At 40.2% G+C, this 22374-nt stretch overlaps 1 protein-coding gene across 4 annotated transcripts in view; it reads left to right on the top strand.

Moving 5' to 3' along the window:
• The window catches only part of wls (Wnt ligand secretion mediator), a 79159-nt gene that overhangs the window by 10934 nt on the left and 45851 nt on the right, over positions 1–22374 (top strand). For all 4 annotated transcript variants that reach the window (XM_072574122.1, XM_072574123.1, XM_072574121.1 and 1 more), the window contains exons 2-4: positions 10337–10612; positions 21000–21124; positions 22131–22292. In XM_072574122.1, coding sequence (XP_072430223.1) covers positions 10420–10612; positions 21000–21124; positions 22131–22292 — 480 coding nt within the window. In that variant the 5' untranslated portion in view covers positions 10337–10419. The remainder of the gene's footprint in view (positions 1–10336; positions 10613–20999; positions 21125–22130; positions 22293–22374) is intronic.

Raw genomic sequence — 22374 nt, 5'->3', positions numbered from 1 at the left:
AGTGGGATCTATGTGGAGAAATGCCCAGTACATCCTGCCCACAAGAAGCAAGACAAGTCCAGTTGCCACCATATCAGTCCATATTTGATTATCAACAATGTTATGGAGGGTATCATTGAACATGCTGTTAAGTAATACTTAATTGCCTGTTCACCAGTGCTCATATTGAGGCCTACCACAGCCGTTTGGCTCCAGTTCAGCCATTGGGGAAATCAAAAGATTATAAATGATTAGGTGCTAACACCCATCACCTTTGCCATCAACAAAAGAGCAGAATTCTGGAGGTGGTGAGAATGACAGCTCTTGACATTGTGGCGGTCTTTGACCAACTATGGTTTTAAGTACTTCAAAAGATTGTGGTCTATGAAATATTCTTTTTAAGCAGGAGTCCTACCCAGCACAAAGAACAACAATTGTGTTTGCTGGAAGCCAGTCACCTCACGCTTAGGATATTTCAGCAGGAGCTGATGATCTGCACCATTCATGACTTCTCAGAAGTTGAAGCAGTCTGTGTCCAAATGCAGTATATGACCTGGATGATATTCAGGCTTGGCAAGTAACACTTGTGCCACATAATTCCATGCAATGAGGATCTCCAAAAGCAAATCCACCCATCAACCCTTGATGCTTAATGGCAATACTATAATTGAACCTTCAACTATGAATATCCTGTGGGTTACCATTGACAAGAAATGGACCTGAAGCAGCCATGTATAATACAGGCAACAGCAACAGTGCAAAAGCTGGGAATTCTGGGATGGTGATACTCTTCCTGTCTCCCTACATTGCTGTGGAGGTCAAGAGTGTGGTGGAATACTCTATGCTTGCCTGGATGAATACAGCAACAAAATACTGAAAACTTGACCCATCCAGAGCAAAACTCCTGTTTGATTCAATACCTTATCCATCAATTATAGCATTCACTCCATCTGTCACAACACGAATCTGCAATGTGTATCATCTAAAGCATGCACTGTAGCAACGTATCCAGGTTTTTTTTTGACAGAACTGTGCATGTTCACACTATTGCTCAGAACAAGGGGAACACTTCTAATTGCCCTTAATATGTTTTCATGCACGGATGATTTCTGTCATTCCATCATAATTGGCTTAAATTCTTCATTCTTCTGCTCTAGCAGTGCTTATGTGGGAGAGGCTTCAACACATGTATTGTAATAGATTAGATTAGATTCACTACAGTGTGGAAACAGTAGTTCAAGAGGGTTCACTAACTCTTTTCTGAAATGTCACATGGAATGGGAAATAAATGCTGCCCATGTCAATGCTCACACTCTTTGAAATTAGATATTTCTGAAAAGTGCAAATCATCATCCTTTTTAAAATTTGCAAAAGAAACTGAGCCATGAATGCTCTTGGACATTTTGAATATAACACCTATATGTGCCTCTTTTAATAGAGGAACTCCATTCTTAAACATTTTTTTTTGCTTAGATTGGATGTTGATGACACAGCTTTATAAAATGGATTCAGCTAACTCAATGTTTTTGTCTGTTCTGTCATTGAGTTCATTTTCTGTAATACATTCCTTTCACATATGCTACATATTGATATAGCTTTGTCCCATTGCTGTAACTCTGTCCTATTTTAACTAAATACTTTTGTTCAGTATCGCAGTTGATCCATAATGAGCATGGATCAAGTGAATAGCCAAGGTTTATCCTGCAGGGTAGGGGAGTCCAGAACTAGAGGACATAGATTTGAAGTGAGAGGAACAATACTTTCATTGCAGAGCGTGGTGCATGTGTAGAATGAGCTGCCAGAGAAAATGGTGGAAGCTGGTACAATTACAACATTTAAAAGGTATCTGGATGTGTATATGAATAGGAAGGATTTTGAGGGAGGTAGGCCAAATGTTGGCAAATGGAACTAGATTAATTTACGATATCTGGTTGGCATGGATCTGTTTCTGTGCTGTATAACGCTAACTCTATAACATTTTCATACAATTACAATGTTTAAATGACATTTCGATAAGATACATGAATAAGAAATGTTAGGAGGGATGTGGACCAGGAACAGGCAGGTGAGACTAGTTAATTTGGGATTATGGTCAATATGGGCTGCTTGGACCATCTGTTTCCATGCTGTATGACTCTGACAGGGTGAAACAAGTTGAAAGGGCTTTGTGCTGCTGGTTCTTAAATACACTGCCACTGCCGTTCTCACTCAAGTGCACTCCTCTCTTTATGAAGCTGCTATCCCTGCTTTTGTGCTGATGCAGGAGCACAAGGGTCTCCTTTCTTTCTCTCTTGGGTGGTGTTGACTGTGTTTTCAGGTCCCCCTCACTTGCACTTTTTGTTTAATGCCCCTTGATGATAAGTTCACCATCTTTCATTATTGTTTTGTATTTAAAATAAGGTTTGGATTCTTGCTTTTATGCTTAAAATGATCTATTGTCATTTAATATTGTCGATAGTTATGTAGATCACTCCCAACTGCTTATTATCCCATGAGCTGTATAAATCAGTAATCCCATGTCTGAATGTCAGTTTGCACTGAGTTGATCTCAAATTACACACACTGCACTGCTTAGAGTTTGGCCTTTGTCACAGTGATTTAGATGGTTGAAAGCTGCCACGTGATGTTTGCCAGAAATATGTGCATAGACGTTGTAAAAAGCAGACAATAGTTTGGATACTGATTGGCCGGCACCTTTTTTAGATTAGATTCCCTACAATGTGGAAACAGGCCCTTCGATCCAACCAGTCTGTACCAATCCTCCGAAGAGTAACTCACCCAGATCCATTTCCCTTTGACTAATGCACCCAGCACTATGGTTAATTTAGCATGGCTAATTCACCTGACCTGCACATGACTGTGGGAGGAAACTGGAGCACCCAGAGGAAACCCACGCAGAAATGGGGAGAACGCAAACTCCGCACAGACAGTCGCGTGAGGCTGGAATCAAACCTGGGACCGTGGTGCTGTGAGGCAGTAGTGCTCATCACAGAGCCACCATGCCACCCCAGTACTTGAGTAAAAGATCAGGCAGGCAGTTTGCTGTTGCAGAAATCACCAAATTTGGGGGTACTTCATTTTGAAGTCCTGGTTGGTTTTTCCCTTTGCTAAGACATTTTCACTTTGTTTGAAAAATAGGTGTTTATCCTCCTTCAATCAATAACCTTAACAGTAAAGATGGTTTTCTGAATGAACTTAGAGTGGTGCTGGAAAAGCAGGTCAGGCAGCATCCGAGGAGCAGGAAAATCAAAGTTTCGGACAAAAAACCTTCATCAGGAAGGCCTCCTGAATGAACTTTTCAATTCATTGTTCCCATTTTAAAATTATTCCTGCAGAGGGAATATGGAAATTTTCCCTGGCTGGGTCATAGCATTACTTACCCCAAGAGTAGTCACATAACCCTATCCAGTGACTGGTGGATCAAATGCCACATCATTGAATAATGTCTAGCTTCTCATTGGCAGGTGGTTGATTGGCCTACAGTACCTTGTCCAATCAACTGTAGAGGCCATAGTACCACCTTGATACACAGCAAATCTTAGCAGGGCTTATACACTTAATAGTAAGATCTTAGGGAGTGTTGCTGAATAAAGAGACCTTGGAGTGCAGGTTCATAGCTCCTTGAAAGTGGAGTCGCAGTTAGATAGGATAGTGAAGAAGGCAATTGGTATGCTCTCCTTTATTGGTCAGAGTATTGAGTGCAGGAGTTGGGCGGTCATGTTGCGGCTGTACAGGACATTGGTTAGGCCGCTGTTGGAATATTGCATGCAGTTCTGGCCTCCTTCCTATCGGAAAGATGTTGTGAAACTTGAAAGGGTTGAGAAAAGATTTACAAGGATGTTGCCAGTGTAGGAGGATTTGAGCTATAGGGAAAGGCTGAACAGCCTGGGGCTGTTTTCCCTGGAGCGTCAGAGGCTGAGGGGTGACCTTATAGAGGTTTACAAAATTATGAGGGGCATGGATAGGATAAATAGACCAAGTCTTTTCTGTGGGGTGGGGGAGTCCAGAACTAGAGGGCATAGGTTTAGGATGAGAGGGGAAAGATATAAAAGAGACCTAAGGGGCAACTTTTTCACGCAGAGGGTGGTACGTGTATGGAATGAGCTGCCAGAGGAAGTGGTGGAGGCTAGTACAATTGCAACATTTAAAAGGCATTTGGATGGGTATATGAGTAGGAAGGGATTGGAGGGATATGGGCCAGGTGCTTGCGGGTGGGGCTAGATTGGGTTGGGATATCTGGTCAGCATGGACAGATTGGACCAAAGGGTCTGTTTCCATGCTATACATCTCTATGACTCAATGACTCTATGATTGATCTGACATTGCTATTCTGGCTGCTCCATTTAACCACTGGATCATTGGAAGGAGCTACTGGCTTCTTTCAAAAACCATTAAACATTTAACTTCACAAGTTTTTGAAATGCGGCATTTCAACAGAACAAAGTTGTGGCACAGCACATGAGAGTTTAGATCAAAACACTGTTCATTCAATAGTGCCACTCCAGCAGAATGATGCCTGAAAGTGATGTCTTTCACTGCAAAAGCTACAATCCATCATCTATTAATAGCTTCTTCCAAAATGTATGAGGAGCACATGGCACTGTACTGCTAAAGTGTTCTTACTGAATACTAAATTATCATGCCTGTTCCTTTCCTACAGCAAGTTAGTGAATTGAAGCAGAATCATGGTCTAATTTATCCCATACTTATGTCCATGGAGTTGAGGTTAATTGAGTAGAAAGTCAGTTTGTGTTAAAGTTAAAACAGGTAAAGGGAGGGTAAGATATAAGGAGGTTATTTCTGTTGATGTACTGTTGATATTTTGCTATGGAGATAGATTTTAAAGAAGTATTCTTTAATGATTCCATGTTTGAAGATCCAATCCAATTCCCAAAAGTTTTCTTTTCAAAACTTTATGTTTCAAGTTTCAGCATTCAGAAAGGAACCAAGAAGATAATTGTACAACATTTTCTTCACAATGATGCTTACATAATTCTTTGAACTAATGCAAACTGTTAATTGGCAGTGTTTGTCACTGCAGTAGTGGGTGTGAGAAGATAATGTACTGAATTAAATGTACTGATAATGTGGACTGAAAATACTAATACAAATGTGAGACATTTTAACATGTGATACAGCTGTAGTTTGAGCCATGGAATGGGGTTTATGTATCCACACTGTCTCTCTCTGTCTCTTTCACCCTCTCTCCATTTTATATTTACTAGATCTTTAGTGTTTATTTGGTTTCAAGTTCCTCTATATGTTATTGCCCCCACCGCAGCCCTGGGATCTCCAGCCCACAGTTCACCATTGCTCACTATGCCCTAAACATCATAGATCCTGAGCTCTGGAATCACCGCCCCCCCCCCCCCCCGCCCTTCCTCCAACCTCCCTCCAACCTCCCTACTACTTTCTCCTTTTTTGTTAAAGCTACTTTTTTGACCAAACATTTGTGGTTGTAGTTGGTGTCAAACCTTGTCAATGTGCCTTGAGTTGTTTACTTATTAATTTGCATTAATATAGCACCATTTAATAGAAGTTTTGCAGACCCATAAGCACTTTATTGAGCAAAATTACAAATGATGTATGCTGGTTAATGGTGTCGGTGATCATAGGAATTTGATTTGATGCATTGAGAACTTATACGAGGCCTATTACAAATTTTAAATTTTATGGGTTAAATGTTATTTTCTAAAAATATTTTCATGCCTTTTAATTAAAACTGTGTAACAATTTTCCTCCTTTATTCTATATCCTTAATTTTGTGTTATGGCTTTGCTGCTGAAAGGGTAAGTGCATATAATGTTTCTCATTTGCCGATAGCCAACTTGCAAGACCCAATTTAATGCAAGTCCTCCCAACAAGTCCAAACCAATCCTCCGAGTATCCCACCAAAACCCAATCCTCTACATTTACCCCTGACTAATACACCTAACCTACACATCACTGAATACTATGGACAATTTTAGCATGGTCAATTAAACCTAACCTGCTCATTTTTGGATTGTGGGAGCAAACCAGAGCACACCCACACAGACATGGGGAGAATGTGCAAACTCCACACAGACAGTCACCCGAGGCTGGAATCAAACCTGGCTCCCTGACACTGTGAGGCAATAGTGCTGCTAACCATTGCTATCCACTGAGCCACCATGCTGCCAATGGCAGGTATGGGCGGGAAAGGGTAATTGAGCTGAGATCAAATCAGATATTGAATGATGGTGTAGGCTCGAGGATAGAAGCGTGTACAATTTTGTTATTTAAGAAATATTTAGACATGTGCATGGATGGGATAGGTACAGAGTGATGTGGATCAAATGCAGGCAAACGGGACTAGTTTAAATTGTGCAGGTTGAGTGGAAGGACTTGTTTCCATGCTGGAGACCTCTATTACTATGTAAGGGTCAAGATTGCCTACTCCTGCTCCTAGTTCTTATTTTCATTTATTCATTTTTCTCCTTAACCCCAAACCCTGCAATATAATTCTCTTTTCACTTCAAACTGTTCACATAGTGTGGCATCATGGTAGATTCCCTGCCTCTGGGTCAGAAGCTCCCCAGGACTACTTGGCCTTGGAAAGTGTGTTTGTAAAGTGGCCAAACATGTTGGTTGCCACCCTGTAAATTCTTCCAATATGCCTGATGGCAAATGAAAACGTGGGAATGTCTCTGGTCTGCCATCTTTCAGAAGGCAATAACAAATCATTTACCACAATGTGGACCAATCATGTGGAAGTCCATGGGCTAAACCTCAGGAGACGGGAGAACAATCAGAGTGCACCTCATACTGGGGTCAGAACTAGGTTCCTACTTGTTATTAGCACAGACTGAGGTTCTACCTATACCTGGTGTTGTGAAGGATGAGTCTGACCTCTGTGCCGAGGAATGCTCCAAGTCGTTGCACATTCCATATCACCTGTCCTTCGTGGAAACATTTACAAAGAAAAACACCTTTGGCCATAGTCCATCAAGAAGTGGTCAGCATGTAATGTCTTTGAGACCCCAGAGGAGAAGCAGACATGTTGAGTGGATCCTGAGGTAGACTGTCAGTCATTTGGCAGAATGCCTCAGCAACAGAACTTGCCCAGAAGCATGAAGATGTCGCTTGGCTGGTGGTAAGAAGGGCACTGCCTGTCAGGTCCTTCATGCACAGTCTCTGTGTACCACTGCACACAGTTTCTTCACCAGTGCAGACACTGTCACACATCTCCCGCTGGAAAGTGCCTATGCAAAGAAGGTCTGGAGAGAAATGCAATGGTTTTGTGGAGGGTCATCCAGAGCAGCTCCATGATGCTTAACTCTGTGCTATGTAATCTGTTCTCCAGGACACCACCGAGACAAACATCGACTGTGCCTAGAGGACCGTTAATTGAGTGAAGGAGGTTCTTCGGTCTGCCTGAAACTTGTCGGTCTTCCAGAACAAGGAACTGACATCTGACGGGCACGTTCCAAAGTCCAGGACTATGTGCTGAAGGACACTTTAAAGCAGTTGCTACCAAAGCATATTGGGGAAAAACACCAATTGGGGTCTTTCTGAAAAAGTACAACAAGAGACCAATCAGTTGTCTGACCCTTTGGGTGCCTCAAAATGAAGTTTCCTGCACAAGTAGAAAACGCTTTTTTTTAACAGCAGTAGTGAAGCCCTGAGAAGTGTCAAAATTCTAATGTTTTGGTTTATTTTTCTCTCTGAAGAGACTGTGTGCAGAACTGATTTTAAACATTTATAGATTTTTGTGAAAGTATATTTTTGGAAAAAAACTTCACCTGGGCTTGCAAGCTGTATCATTGCACATTTCTTGGCACGGAACGTTTCTTCCCCTGAAATTAATTCTTCATAGAATTTATGCCAAACGGGAAGGATCTCTATCTACTTCAAATCCAATTAATTACTTTTAACGCAATCCTAAAACAGCCACCTGAATTGTGGTCTGAACAGCCCCAACTGCAAATACCGTAAATAATTGCAAACCTCCTCCAAGAACGGTGCTAAAGAGGAAAGAGGAGGAGAGGTTTAGGAAAGGAATTCACAATGGAGGAAGGCAAGGCACTTTTCCAAGGGGTTACATAAATGCAAATATTTATTGCTTACCCAGTAATCATCTTTTGTCTGCTTCTGCCTGCAGTGCAGTCATTTGTTGTACTGTTTCCATATCATTATTGCTGAGTGTGTGAGTGACTGAGGATGTTTCTAGCTTCGCTATTAAATCCATTTGCACATTAGCAGATTCCCTTAGGGCAACTATTGTCTGTTCAGGAAATGTCCTCTTCAGTCATTGCAAGAGGAAATGAAGAGTATTAATCTTGTGAGAGACTATTGTCAATAGCCTGTGAAGGGCAGATGACCACATTCAGATGTTAGTTGAGTGAAGTTTGCTTCAGGTTGAATACTCTGGAGACCAGTTTTGAAAAGTTCTTTATTTCTCCTGTGTCTTTTTATGTGATATAAAATATGAAATTGCTTCAATAACATACTTGTGTAATAAACTTCCACACCATCTTCCTACATACACTTTTGTATTTCTTTATTGATTGTGTTCCCACTTAAAAAGAAAGGTGTTAATCCAGAGTTCACATTACAGAAATTGCAACACAGATGGTGACCAAAAGACCCATTATGTCTGTGTCCATGCTAGCTCTTAACTGGAACTATCATTTAGTCCCATTTCTTTTCTGTTTTTGTTTCTCTCTTTGTATACTTTTCCTTTCAAATATTTTATCTACTTGTAATCTCATTTTTGAAGGGCACAATGCAGTGACTGGAATTCTGAATTAAAAATAGAAAGTGCTGGAAGTTTCTGTTCCTGGAGAGTGGATGTGGATGTTGAGGGATTGTTATTCTTGTTATTTGACACATTGAAAAGCATTACTGCTTGTAGTTACAGAGAAAGACCTTGATGTAGGGGCAGGGGAGGGAGGTGCTGTGGTGGGACATGATACTACCTCAGAGCTTCACTATTGATTGCTATGCCTTCCCTGCAATGGCCCTAAATCTGGAATTCCTTTCTGAAGTTTTTCTATTTGTTTTTAATAAAAGTATAGCAAACCAAATTGTTTGCTCTCATACCTTCTCATTACGTATCATTTTGTTGAAACTACATGACATGCATTGGTAATTTATTTGTTGCTATAAGACCAGTAAGCATTTTAGAATGGCAACCCTCCATCATCCTAACCCTGCTCCAGCTTTTTTAAATTGTTCAACATCTCTAGAACCACTTGCAGTGGTGATTTCCATATTCCCATAAAGTTGTCACACCAAAGGGAGACTCTCTCATTAGAGAGACAACTGGTGGTGGATTAACCTGAGAGTAGCCATACTTCGGGCAAGGGGTAAGGTTAAGGAGGAGAGTTCTTCATCTCAGCCGGTATCAGAGTTGAACCCACACTGCAATCCAGCCGTTTAACAAACCAACCTGTGTGGGGAACAGAGTGGAGCAGCGGGAGCAACATTTTCTCAAGTAGCCCTATCCATTCTCCTTATGGATAATCCCATCTGTATGGCTTCTTGTTACTGTTTCACCTTTTAGTGCAATCTTATGTTTTCAGAAAATTTCAGTATTTTTCCATTTGGCTCATGACTAAGTCATTCTGGCAAATGAGAACCATAAGCATTTTTATACGTATTACTAAGTATGCTAGAAAGGGGAGAATGCAGTAGGATGGCACTCGACATAATGCTTATTTTGAGGGAGAGTTGCCACATACACTTCTGTAATTTCTCTAGGTCTCTACATGTCAAGTAAGGACAGGATGTGATGGGACTGCTGAAAAGCTAATTGCCTTGGAGCTTCATTGTTTCTGTAATTTTCATTCATGGACTGTGTTCTCAATTTAAAGCATCAATAATCAACCATATTCAGAACTTGTAGTTTAGTGTTTGGGTTTAAAATTTACAGTTTCTAAGCAGTTAAATGTAGTTTGGGAGGTTTGGTTTCTGTTCAATTGGCCATTTTAGTTGGAGCTGCATTTCTAATGCTACGATTCATCTGAACAATCTTTCTGATTTTGATGATAGAGAGAAATGGGAGCTAAGCTGAGGAAACAGCACTTCTTTGAAAGCCAATGAAGTTTTTATCACTCCCAGTGTAGTGGGAGTTGACTGAAAATTGAATGGTAGTTGCAAATCTAATTGATATCTAGTCTTCATACAGTACTTAGAGGAGCCATTTAAGTGAACTGTGGCAGAGGTTATTAGAGTTTGCAACTAACTGAATCCAGAAACCAGCTGTGGCAGAGGTTATTAGAGTCTGCAACTAGCTGAATCCAGAAACCAGCTGTTGAGAACATTTGACAAAGAGGGAAGCTAATCCCTATAAAACTGCAACATTTCTAACATGTTTCTGTTTTTTGTTTTTCAGCTCCAAGTCCAACTTCAGGAATTTCATACCTTGCAACAAAATGTGTGGATGTAAAGAAGCATCATCAAAAATCAAAATGGTTCATGCCGTGGGGTCCCAACCAGTGTGAAAAGAAAATCCAGAAGTTTTCTGAAGCTATGCAGCAACAGATTGGAGCCAATGATATCGTGTTTGCAATCCATGTTCCACACCAAAGTCTTGAGATGAGTTCCTGGTTTCAGTTTCTGCTGGTTGTTCTGCAGTTTGAGATCGAATTTCAAATCGGCAATGAGATTAGTAAGTGTTGGTATGAGGAAAGAGAGACATTTGCGTTATGAAAATTAGTTCATTTTATTATTGAGTGGGAAAGGGATAGATATAACAAGAATTTTTATTTGTATAGCACATTAGTGCTTTGCAAGTTCTGAAGTGCTTCACAGAGCACCATGAATATAATTATGATTTTCTCTTGGGGAGGAACGAAACAAGCTGCAATGGAGCAAATGATATAGTTGCTTAAGTGGGGTATTGAAGAAGAGAAGGATGGAAAGACTAAGGGAAGCAATTCCACATCTTGGAGTTTCAAAAGCTGAAAGCATAGACATGAAAGGTGTAACCAATTTATAATCAAATGCTAATGAGATCAGAATTCGAGGAGAGCAAAGAACTCAGGATTTTGGAACTAGAGGAGATTGCAGAAATGGGAAGAGGGGAGGCCATGTAGAATTTTGAATTAGAGGATAAGAAATTGTAATAATGGAGCATTTCTTCATGTAGTAGAAGCCACTGTACATCAGCAAGTATGGGGTTGATGGGTAAACAGCATTTCGTGTGAGTTAGGACACAGGTTGGCTGGCCAGGTTGGTATTAGCATACAAAAGTCTGTAGGTAACAAAGGTATGCTTGAGGGTTTAGCAGCTGAAAAAGCTGTAGTAGTAATGGGGAGTGGTGTGTTCTAGAGATGGGAATTAGCTATCATCAGTGATATTGCTAAATGTGGTTGCAAGCTCTTCTTGGGATCCAGAATAATGCAGAACGAGTTTGTTTTCCACAAAGGGGAGAATTTTGTTTCATGTGGACTTCTGTGGTTTGATTCAGAGTTATACCCTGTGAGATTGTTAAGTCAAAAGCACTGGAGATTTGCTGTATGGGTTCTGAAAGTACAGGAAAATACATATTTTACAAATAAAATACTGTGGAGTTGAATATGTAAACCACACAATGTCAGGAATATTCAGTTAGTTCAGCAACATCCATGGACAGAAAACTAGTCAATTTTTCAGGTCAGTGACCTTTTCATCACTGAAGCTGAATTTGACCAGGGACATTTATACAACAATCAGCTTCAATATCCTGGTTTGCAGGAGAAAGAGTACAGCAAGAGCAGATTGGGTTCTGGCTCCTGATCACTTTCCAGTGATTTGTTTGCATTGGACCCTGATCTTAAACAGCTTGTCATACTTGTTTTCAACGCTCAACAGTTGGTCTCTTGGTTGCGATATTACAGAACAATTAAAACCTTTTACTGCTATAAGTTGATGCCATGAGATGGGGAGATAAATGGGGGGAGGGGGGGAATTAAACCTGCTTGCACAGTAATTGTAACACTTCGTAGCTGATCAGTAGAGTCAGCTCAGGCTAAATTTCAAATCTAAGATTTTCTTAGTTTTCATTGCCCTCCAATGTAGGGATAAGAAATTGAGAAGAAGTATTTTATTTATTTGGGTACGGACTAAAATTCTTGACACTGGTCTGAATGTGCATGCACAATTATTTTCCACTAGCTAAGGATAACCCAGAATAACCTGGAAAATATTATTACTTTTCATTTCGATTTTCTTCTTATCCAATGTCTGTATTTTTATCTACTGATCTGTTAGGACAGTACTCTTATCTTTAATCCGGTTTCCCTTTCTGGATGTTTTTACTTTTATTTGACTTTGCAGCATCCAAGCATTAGGTTCTGGAGCACTTTCTGTGGGAGTCCAAGTGTCCAATTTGTCAGAGTGTAATCTTCACCTGGCATAACAAGTGTTCCAATCAGGAATGAATCTCACAAATGGTTGAAAGTAGACCCCAATCTATGTTTGTGCATGTGTGTTCCCTGCAACAGTCTAGAATGAAATGGAGCCATATAGAGTAGGATGATCCCAGTGTGTGCTTTTAGAGTCATAGAGATGTACAGCATGGAAACAGACCCTTCGGTCCAATCTGTCCATGCCGACCAGATATCCCAACCCAATCTAGTCCCACCTGACAGTACCCAGCACATATCCCTTCCTATTCATCTACCATTCCAAATGCCTTTAAAATGTTGCAATTGTACCAGCCTCCACCACTTTCTCTGGCAGCTCATTTCATACACATACTACCCTCTGCATGAAAAGGTTGCCCCTAAAGTCTCTTTTATATCTTTCCTGTCCCACCCTGAACCTATGCTCTCCAGTTCTGGACTCTCTGACCCCAGGGAAAAGACTTTGTCTATTTATCCTATACATGCCCCTCATAATTTTGTAAACCTCTATAAGGACACCCCTCAACCTCCGAGGCTCCAGGGAAAACAGCCCCAGCATGTTCAGCCTCTCCCTATATCTCAAATCCTCCAACCCTGGCAACATCCTTGTAAATCTTTTCTCAACCCTTTCAAGTTTCACAACATCTTTCCGAATAGGAAGGAGACCAGAATTACCCACAATGTTCCAACAGTGGCCTAACCAATGTCCTGTACAGCCACAACATGACCTCCCGACTCCTGAAGTCAATACTCTGACCAATAAAAGAAAGCATACCAAAAGCCGCCTTCACTATCCTATCTACCTGCGACTCCACTTTCAAGGAGCTACGAACCTGCACTCCAAGGTCTCTCTGTTCAGAAACACTTCCTAGGACCTTACCATTAAGTGTATAAATCCTGCTAAGATTTGTTTTCCCAAAATGCAGCACCTCGCATTTATCTGAATTAAACTCCATCTGCCACTTCTCAGCCCATTGGCCCATCTGGTCCAGATCCTGTTGTAATCTGAGATAATCTTCTTCACTGGCCACTACATCTCCTTTGGGCAGCATGGTGGCACAGTGATTAGCACTGCTGCCTCACAGCGCCAGAAACCCAGGTTGAATTCCCACCTTAGGCAACTGTCTGTGTGGAGTTTGCACATTCTCCCTGTGTCTGCGTGGGTTTGCTCCAGTTTCCTCCCACAGTCCCACAGTCCAAAAATGTGCAGGTTAGGTGAATTGGCCATGTTAAATTGCCCGTAGTGTTAGATGTAGGGGAATGGGTCTGGATGGGTTGCTCTTCGGAGGGTCGGTGTGGGCTTGTTGGGCCAAAGGGCCTATTACCGCACTGTAAGTAAACTAATCTAAACCCCCAATTTTGGTGTCATCTGGTCAAAATCCTGTTGTAATCTCAGGTAACCCTCTCCACGGTCCACTACACCTCCAATTTTGGTGTCATCTGCAAACTTACTAACTGTACCTCTTATGCTCGCATCCAAATCATTTATGTAAATGACAAAAGGTAGAGGACCCAGCACCGATCCTTGTGGTACTCCACTGGTCACAGGCCTCCAGCCTGAAAAACAACCCTCCACCACCACCCTCTGTCTTCTACCTTTTGAACCAGTTCTGTATCCAAATGACCAGTTCTCCCTGTATTCCGTGAGGTCTAACCTTGCTAATCAGTCTTCCGTGGGAAACCTTGTCGAACGCCTTACTGAAGTCCATATGGATCACATCTATTGCTCTGCCCTCATCAATCCTGTGTTACTGCTTCAAAAAACTCAATCAAGTTTGTGAGACATGATTTTCCACGCACAAAGCCATGTTGACTACCCCAAATCAGTCTTTGCCCTTCCAAATACATGTACATCCTGTCCGTCAGGATTCCCTCCAACAACTTGCCCACCACCGAGGTCAGGCTCACCGGTCTATAAGTTCCCTGGCTTGTCCTTAACACCCTTCTTAAACAGTGGCACCACGTTTGCCAACCTCCAGTCTTCCGGCACCTCACCTGTGACTAGCAATGATACAAATACCTCTGCAAAAGGCCCAGCCATCACTTCCCTAGCTTCCCACAAAGTTCTAGCGTACACCTGATCAGGTCCTGGGGATTTATCCACCTTTATGCATTTCAAGACATCCAGCACTTCCTCCTCTGTAATCTGGACATTTTGCAAGGTGTCACCATCTATTTCCCTACATTCTGTACCTTCCATATCCTTTTCCACAGTAAATACTGATGCAAAATACTCGTTTAGTATCTCCCCCATTTTCTGTGGCTCCACGCAAAAGCCGCCTTGCTGATCTTTGAGGAGCCCTATTCACTCCCTAGTTACCCATTTGACCTTAATATATTTGTAAAAACCCTTTGGATTCTCCTTAATTCTATTTGCCAAAGCTATCTCATGTCCCCTTTTTGCCCTCCTGATTTCCCTCTGAAGTATACTTCTACTTTCTTTATACTCTTATAAGAATTCACTCAATCTATCCTGTCTATCCCTGACATATGCTTCCTTCTTTTTCTTAACCAAACCCTCAATTTCTTTAGTCATCCAGCATTCCCTATACCTACCAGCCTTTCCTTTTCTCCGAACAGGAATATACTTTCTTTGGATTCTCGTGATCTCATTCCTGAAGGCTTCCAATTTTCCAGCCAGCCATCCCTTTACCTGCGAACATCTGCCCCCAATCAGCTTTTGAAAGTTCTTGCCTAATACCGTCAAAATTGGCCTTTCTCCAATTTAGAACTTCAACTTTTAGATCTGGACTATCCTTTTGCATCATTATTTTAAATCTAATAGAATTATGGTCGTCTGCTCCAAAGTGCTTCCCTAATGACACCTCAGTCACCTGCCCTGCCTTATTTCCCAAGAGTAGGTCAAGTTTTGCACCTTCTCCAGTAGGTACATCCACATATTGAATCAGAAAATTGACTTGTACACACTTCACAAATTCCTCTCCATCTAAACCCTTAATGCTATGGCAGTCCCAGTCGATGTTTCGAAAGTTAAAATCCCCTACCATAACTACCCTATTATTCTTACAGATAGCTGAGATTTTGGAAGAATTGATATTGAAAAACGCACTCCTATTTCCATCAGTGTTTCCTGCGAGAGTGCTGGGCATTTTTGACATCAGCCAAGGAAAGTATCCACGCTGCAGTAAATAGCTAGCCAGCACCAATTGGAAAGGCTTTACCTAAATAATGGTCATTTAAATAAGTTGTAAGAGAGCTTTTTATGGCTAATAATAAGGGTGGGAGGAAGATCGAGCCTTATATTTGACTAAGTTGTACTGAAAGACTTTGCAAAATACTTGAGCAGGCTGTCTGATCGAGAGCTTAGTTTGCATGCGTCTTGATAGATCAGGAAGATAATTGATAAGAGTTAGCAAAAACTGCCAATAGCAATCATATCCCCTGTGGCTGAAATGAAGCTTATTCACACAATCGGGATGAAATAAATACTCTACTTCAACAACATTTGGCAGCTCTCCAGCAATAACACAGCTGTTGAAGTGGATTAGTTGTCAGGGGTGACAGACATGGTGGAGTGACAGAATGTTAGATTGGCAAGTACTCCAGGCCTTGAGGAGAACTCACACTAATCTGGCGCTTGACCACAAAAAGTTTTCTGTTCTGTTCTTGGACAAAGAAAAGCTTCACAAAAAAGATTTTATGTTCCAACATTTGGAGTGTTTCTAAACTATTATTGAATTTTTGTTGTGCCTTAGACAGTCTATGCATCTACATTTTAATGGAGAAGGGAGGAGAAGTTTATGTGAAATGAACTTGTCACTGGGCTGAAAAATCCACAAAACACTTCTTTCTTTCCCAAGTTGCATTATATTCTGGGATCAAGAAAATAGTCACTAGTTTCTGTGATCCACTGCTCATGATTGCACATGCACATTCCAGAACGTGTAGTTCAAGTGTAAACACAAACTCAGAGTGCTCATTATATATTTTTGCATAAATCCCTATTCATTTATTTGCTCCCTTCTGTTGCTGTAAACTAATTCAGCATGAGCTGAGAATTTAATCTGGATCGGTGTGGGGATCCCCAAAACTAGGCAGTGCATTTGCTCTTTAAACCATTTGCGAATCTTAACTAATCCCTCCCAAACCACTGCTGCAATAACCATTGTTACCACTTTGCTGAATTTCCAGCTGCTGGTTGGCATATTGACCAAAGTTACATATCTTACACTTTAAAATATTGTAAAGTAGTGTGTGTGTGTCTGCTGTAGAAAATGCAGATATTTCAAGTGTGTCTGTATAGTGCCCACCACTGTCTAATATTTGTTGCTGTTCAATGGCTCTCGACTGGCTATTAGGAAAGGAAACCTGTGCTTGCACAATCAATCACTTCAGGATAGGCATGAAAATTTTTTAAAATTTTCAAACAAGTGATATATTTGTATTACTGATAACAGTCTATATATGGATAACAAAGATTGTTCAGTCTAAAAGCAGAAAATGACCAGTGTGTTTCACTAGTCGATCTCTGTAATATGATCTGTATCATTATAGTATGTTGACGATATTAACTGACCTTGTATAACTGACTTTCCTGTGGTATTTCTTCTCACTTATTCTTGTGTCTCATTACTCAACATTCATCCTGATTAGAATGTCAGCAAGAGTTCTCGGGCTAATTTAAAAGTTGCAGACCTTTTTTAAAAGAAAAGCCTTTTATTTTTTGTTTTCAAATGATAAGCACCAGCGCAGACATGCTGGATTGAATGGAGGCTACCTACGCTATAAGCTTCTGCAAGCAGAATAATATTCTGTGTTGCAAATTTTCTTTTTGTTTTGTCCATACCAGGTCTCTGAAATAACTTTCCTTTCCATAGCACTACAATTTTTTCCTCTTTCAAGTTTGATTTTGAGATAAACAATTTTTTTTAAAAAAGCTGCTGACCAGATTAATGTGGTGTAACAGGTGAATGCAACATCTCGGGAACTCCCTCCAATTGACCATGTTCCATATGAGAGCTGATTGACTATTTGACTCTATGTCTTCATACAATCTGTTGGAAGAGATAGAATATAGAAAAGTACAGCACAGAACAGACCCTTAGTCCCACAATGTTATGCTGAGACTTAATCCTAATATAAAATATAATAACTTAACATACGCACCCCTCAACTCACTGCTATCCATGTGCATGTTCAGCAGTCACTTAAATGTCCCCAATGACTTCGCTTCCACCACCTCATCTGGCAATACATTCCATGCATTCACAACTCTGTGTAAAGAACCTACCTCTGATGTCTCCTTTGTACCTTCCTCCTAATATCTTCAAACTATGACTTCTCGTACCAGTCAATCCTGCCCTGGGGAAAAGTCTCTGGCTATTGACTCTATCTTGTGCACCTCAATCAGGTCTCCTCTCTTCCTCCTTCTCTCCAGAGAGAAAAGTCCGAGCTTATTCAACCTTTCTTCATACGGCAAGCCCTCCAGTCCAGGCAGCATCCTGGTAAACCTTCTTTGCACCCTCTCCAAAGCCTCTGTATCTTTCCTATAGTAAAGCGACCAGAACTGGACACAATATTCCAAATGTGGTCTCACCAGGGACTTGTAGAGCTGCAGCAAGACCTCGCAGCTCTTAAACTCAATACCCCTGTTAATGAAAGATGTTGGATAGTAGTGAAGAGCTGGAACTGAAAAAATAAATAGTTCCAGAGTTTGTGTTCCTAGGAAGTGGGCCTGTTGCTTAATTGGGGCCGCGAAATATTCCAACTAGGGCATTTTATGGGCAACACTTTGGGTTTGCACATCCGTATTTGACAATGATTTCCTTTTTAACTCTTTGCTAGTTCAATTTGAAAGAATTATGTAGGAAGGAAAGAAGGAAGTAAAGCACTAAAATATTTATTACTCCATTCTGGAAAGTGACCTTATGTAAAAAATATATTTTTCCTTTTGTTTTTGAAGTTAGTGAAACCAGGGGCATGATTCAGTGATGACGGATGTCTGTAATACCAATAACTCTTTGATGCCTAGACTTTGAAATGGAAATAGCTGTTGCATTGATGCCAAAAGTGGCTCCTTCTTAAAATTGTTTAAATTACCTAGTCATCAAAAATTAAAGTGTGAAAGTCTGAGTATTTTTTAAATGCTGCTTTGGCATCATATTCCATTCAGTGCAAGTCAAGATTGTGACAGTTCCTATTCTTGCTGAATTTAAATTGTTTAAATGACAGGGCAGATTTAGGTATCATGGAGCTACTGCACATGTGTGGTGTGTCTGCACATTACAAAAAGGCCTCCTTATACTTTTATTCCTGTTAGGATCTTCCCTCTAACACAGGGAGAATCACACAGATTAGTTTATAGCAGGAATAATACTTAAGAATGCTGGTACATATTAATATTAGTTCCTAACTAAGTATAGTATTTGGTATTAAGTATACAAATAATCAGAGCAAAAGACAGACAAGACTTTGGCAATGGCTGCCATTTAACCTAGCTGTTGCAGCACGTTTTTTTTAAGGTGTCCAGAACCTATTATAAAATTAATTGAAATGTCAATATTGATTATGCCTGTATTGATTAAATACGTAAGGAAAGTGTATGTAGCAATTAGCCCTAATCAAAAATAGATCCAACAGACTTTGTACGATAAACATGCCTGAAACATCGATTCCGTCTTAACTTTTGATTGAGCTCTACACTTCTGCATTGATTTCAGAATTCACTCATTAGCAACCCTGCCTTTCTAAGAATCCAGTGTTTGGTGCTTTGTCCATTACACTTGCACTCCACGGAACATCTTTGGGTAAAGACCTGGGTTCCTTTTTTTTTATTCTGTTTTCTTCTGGTAATTTGCGTTATCCTAGACAGTTGAGTAGATGAAAATAGCAGTTGGATTTTCATTCCAAGTGATCCTGCTGGAAAATGCTGTGTCTGCCTGAATACAGTATTTGGTTAAGAATCAAACCAGACTTTGTAGTGATACTCCACTAATGTCATTTAGCAAAGGTATCCCAAGTAAACCTGAATATTCTCATGAGAATTGTGGGATTATGCTTTAATAGAAGCTAGCACATGTTAAACTAAGACTACCAAAGCATGTCAAAAGACCAAAATCGAGAAACAAATAACTAAACAGATTGTAATGCAATTATAGTGGTGTTTATTCTCTCCAAGCCTTTGTTGCAAAATATGATTTGTTTAGTGCTTATTTTCCAATAAATCTGTATTCCGAGATATGTAAAGTTTTGAATTGGTCCCTTCATGCATCAATGATACCTACATATGAGCAGGTACTGATCAAAAATATTACCCCTAGTCCCAGCAACTGCAAGTGATGCTTGGGCACTTCTTTCAAAGCAGTAATATAATCTTGATATTTAGAATAATTGTTTCAAATGCTATTTAAAATGATCCCTTTGTCATAAATTAGTTTTTTATTTTAATTACTAAGCTGAACCTTTCAAAGCGTTTGACTTGTAATAGCAGATTGAAGTCTCCAATTAGAATGTCCTGGACAAATTTTTGAGTGTTTTGAATTCTGACATCCAACTCCCAAATTAACAATCAGATCTACATCTCACTCTGAAAAAAATTTAACTCCCTTCCACCTCTGGCTGGAAGATCCCTGGAGATGTTTAGTGAGTGCAAAGTATCAAAGAAATCTTATCGTTGACTTCTGTGACTGAACTGAAAAACAAACTAGTAGTCTCTGCCTTTTAGGAGCAATGCCTTAGAGGTGAAGGAGATCTGGCAAAGCTATCAGATGTGAGTCTTGCAACATCTTGACAATTGCCTATTTATTGTACACTGGCTTCTCCACTGTTCAATAACATCATGACCAATCTTCTATCACCACTCCACTTTCCTAGCTAATGCCCAAAGATTTTATCTGACACTCTTGCTCACTTGCAGCACTTTTAGGAAATTGAAAAAAGTTTACAGTCCTTTGTGTGAAAGATCCTGTTTCTTTCAGTTGTAAATGACCAACCCCTAATCCAACGACTCTGCCCCAAAGTTCTAAACTAAATAACCAGACGAACTAATGTCGCAGCATCTCCAATTGTCCAGTCCTCTAAGAATCTTTCAGTAATGTAATTCCTTCTGCTAAACTCAAGAATAAAAACTTATTCAATATCTCTAGTATTCTTTGGGGCTGTTGCTGGCAGTGGTGCTATTGGAGAAAAGGAGTTTGGAACGATGCATTGATGATAAAGTTTCTTTTACATGTGTGTATTTTTACATCAGTTATCACAGCAAATGTTAAGATAGATAGTTGCACTACTACACAAAAAACCAGTTTGGTTAAGTCTTAAACATAACTAGGTGCTCCTTCTCTTGGATTAGTGGTGCTGGAAGAGCACAGCAGTTCAGGCAGCATCCAAGTAGCTTCGAAATCGACGTTTCGGGCAAAAGCCCTTCATCAGGAATAAAGGCAGTGAGCCTGAAGTGTGGACCATTCTGGGGATATGCAAGCAAACTTCAGCCAACACTGGTGCCTTGAGACAAAAATCCTAATTACAGGTTTTGTGTAGGCAGTCACTGGTGGAATTATACATACTGCTATTTAGTTGGCAAGTGCATTCCAGAAAATACATTTGCCCCTGCATTTTGTTGTCGCTATGTCATAGTTGCTTCATTGTATGTAGAGAAGGATTTATTTCCAAAATTAACTAAGTATTAAAATTGAAATTTTTTTTTGTCTTCAGGCGAGGGAGCTGTGGTGACACTGGATGTTTCGCTTGGCTATCGTGATGACCGCTTTAGTGAATGGACAGAGATGGCCCATTCATTTGAGAGCCGGAAACTGAATTGTAACTTCTCATCTCCAAAGGTATGTAATAGTTTATTTCTCCAGTGTGTCTCTAATACTGTATGCATAGAAGATCTATCGTTTAAAGTTCTCCATTATTTGACCTGTGTCATTATTGTTAATCAGTCTACAAATGAAATTATGTATTGCATTCCATTTATGAACCAGTTATGCAATACCCCACTGAAGTTAATGGCTATGAGATTAATGAATTCCAGGTCTTGATCTGACCTGAGTGAGTTGTTCTTAGTTAGAATGACAGTTAGGCAATACAATTAACAGTCACACAGACAGCTAAATGTAGGCAAAACTCAGCCAAAGTTTCTATTCATGCTTTTATCCAGTTACCACCCTGCAAAATTAACTGATCTGAATGTTCTGTTGAGGCCAGGGCTCTGAAATCTCAGATAGCTCAATGGTCCACTGATGTGCCTACTGAGTCCTTAGACCTGCATGGGGTGCAACTTCACAAGCACCTCGCATATATCCTCCAGTTTGTTGCAAGTGCCTCCTCTTCACGTTTGATCCTCATGACTCATGAAAATGTTATTTTCCCATGGCAAGTATCACAGTTAATGTTTTATGATGATATTTTTGTATTAGCCTTAAAAGATAAGTGCTTTCTAGTATTTATCACAAACCCCACCTCACCCCATTTCAAGCTTAGGTTGAAATACACTTGGTTGATACACAAGAGCCAATGAATTTGACATAAATCTGAGATCACTTTAAGAGAAAATCTTGATAGCAACTTGCATATCAATAAAATTAAAACCAGGATTCTTGCTCCTAAATCATGTGGATTTGGGTTGGGTCAGCATTGTTCTTAATTTCTTCTACTGAAGTTTTATATCAGTTTCACAAATGAAGAGTGCTCTTTTTAACGTCCGTGAAACTTTCTCGTAGCACCAGTTGATACGATGAGGCGAGGCAGGAATAATTCTAATCTTCTGTTAGACAGTTACTTTGATGTGCAGCATAATAAATTCTAATTTTGTATCATTCTATTATTTCTTGTCTTGAACAGCATCATGACAGTCAGGGTCAACTGTATGATTGTGATCTGCTTCCCTTCATGGAGTTGGGGAGTGTGGCACACAAATATTACTTGATTAACATTCGACTTCCTGTCAATGAGAAGAAGAATATCAACATGAAAATTGGAAAGCACAAGGATCTCAGGCTGGTGGTAATGTCATTGATATCATTACTATTCTGTCTTGGTATTCAGTCATCCGTACCGTAGTCAATATAATGAATTTGTGGTTTGT

This window comes from Chiloscyllium punctatum, chromosome 7 (genome assembly GCF_047496795.1).
Source record: "Chiloscyllium punctatum isolate Juve2018m chromosome 7, sChiPun1.3, whole genome shotgun sequence".
Classification (NCBI taxonomy): Eukaryota; Metazoa; Chordata; class Chondrichthyes; order Orectolobiformes; family Hemiscylliidae; genus Chiloscyllium; species Chiloscyllium punctatum.
This window is presented reverse-complemented; position numbering and strand designations above follow the sequence as displayed.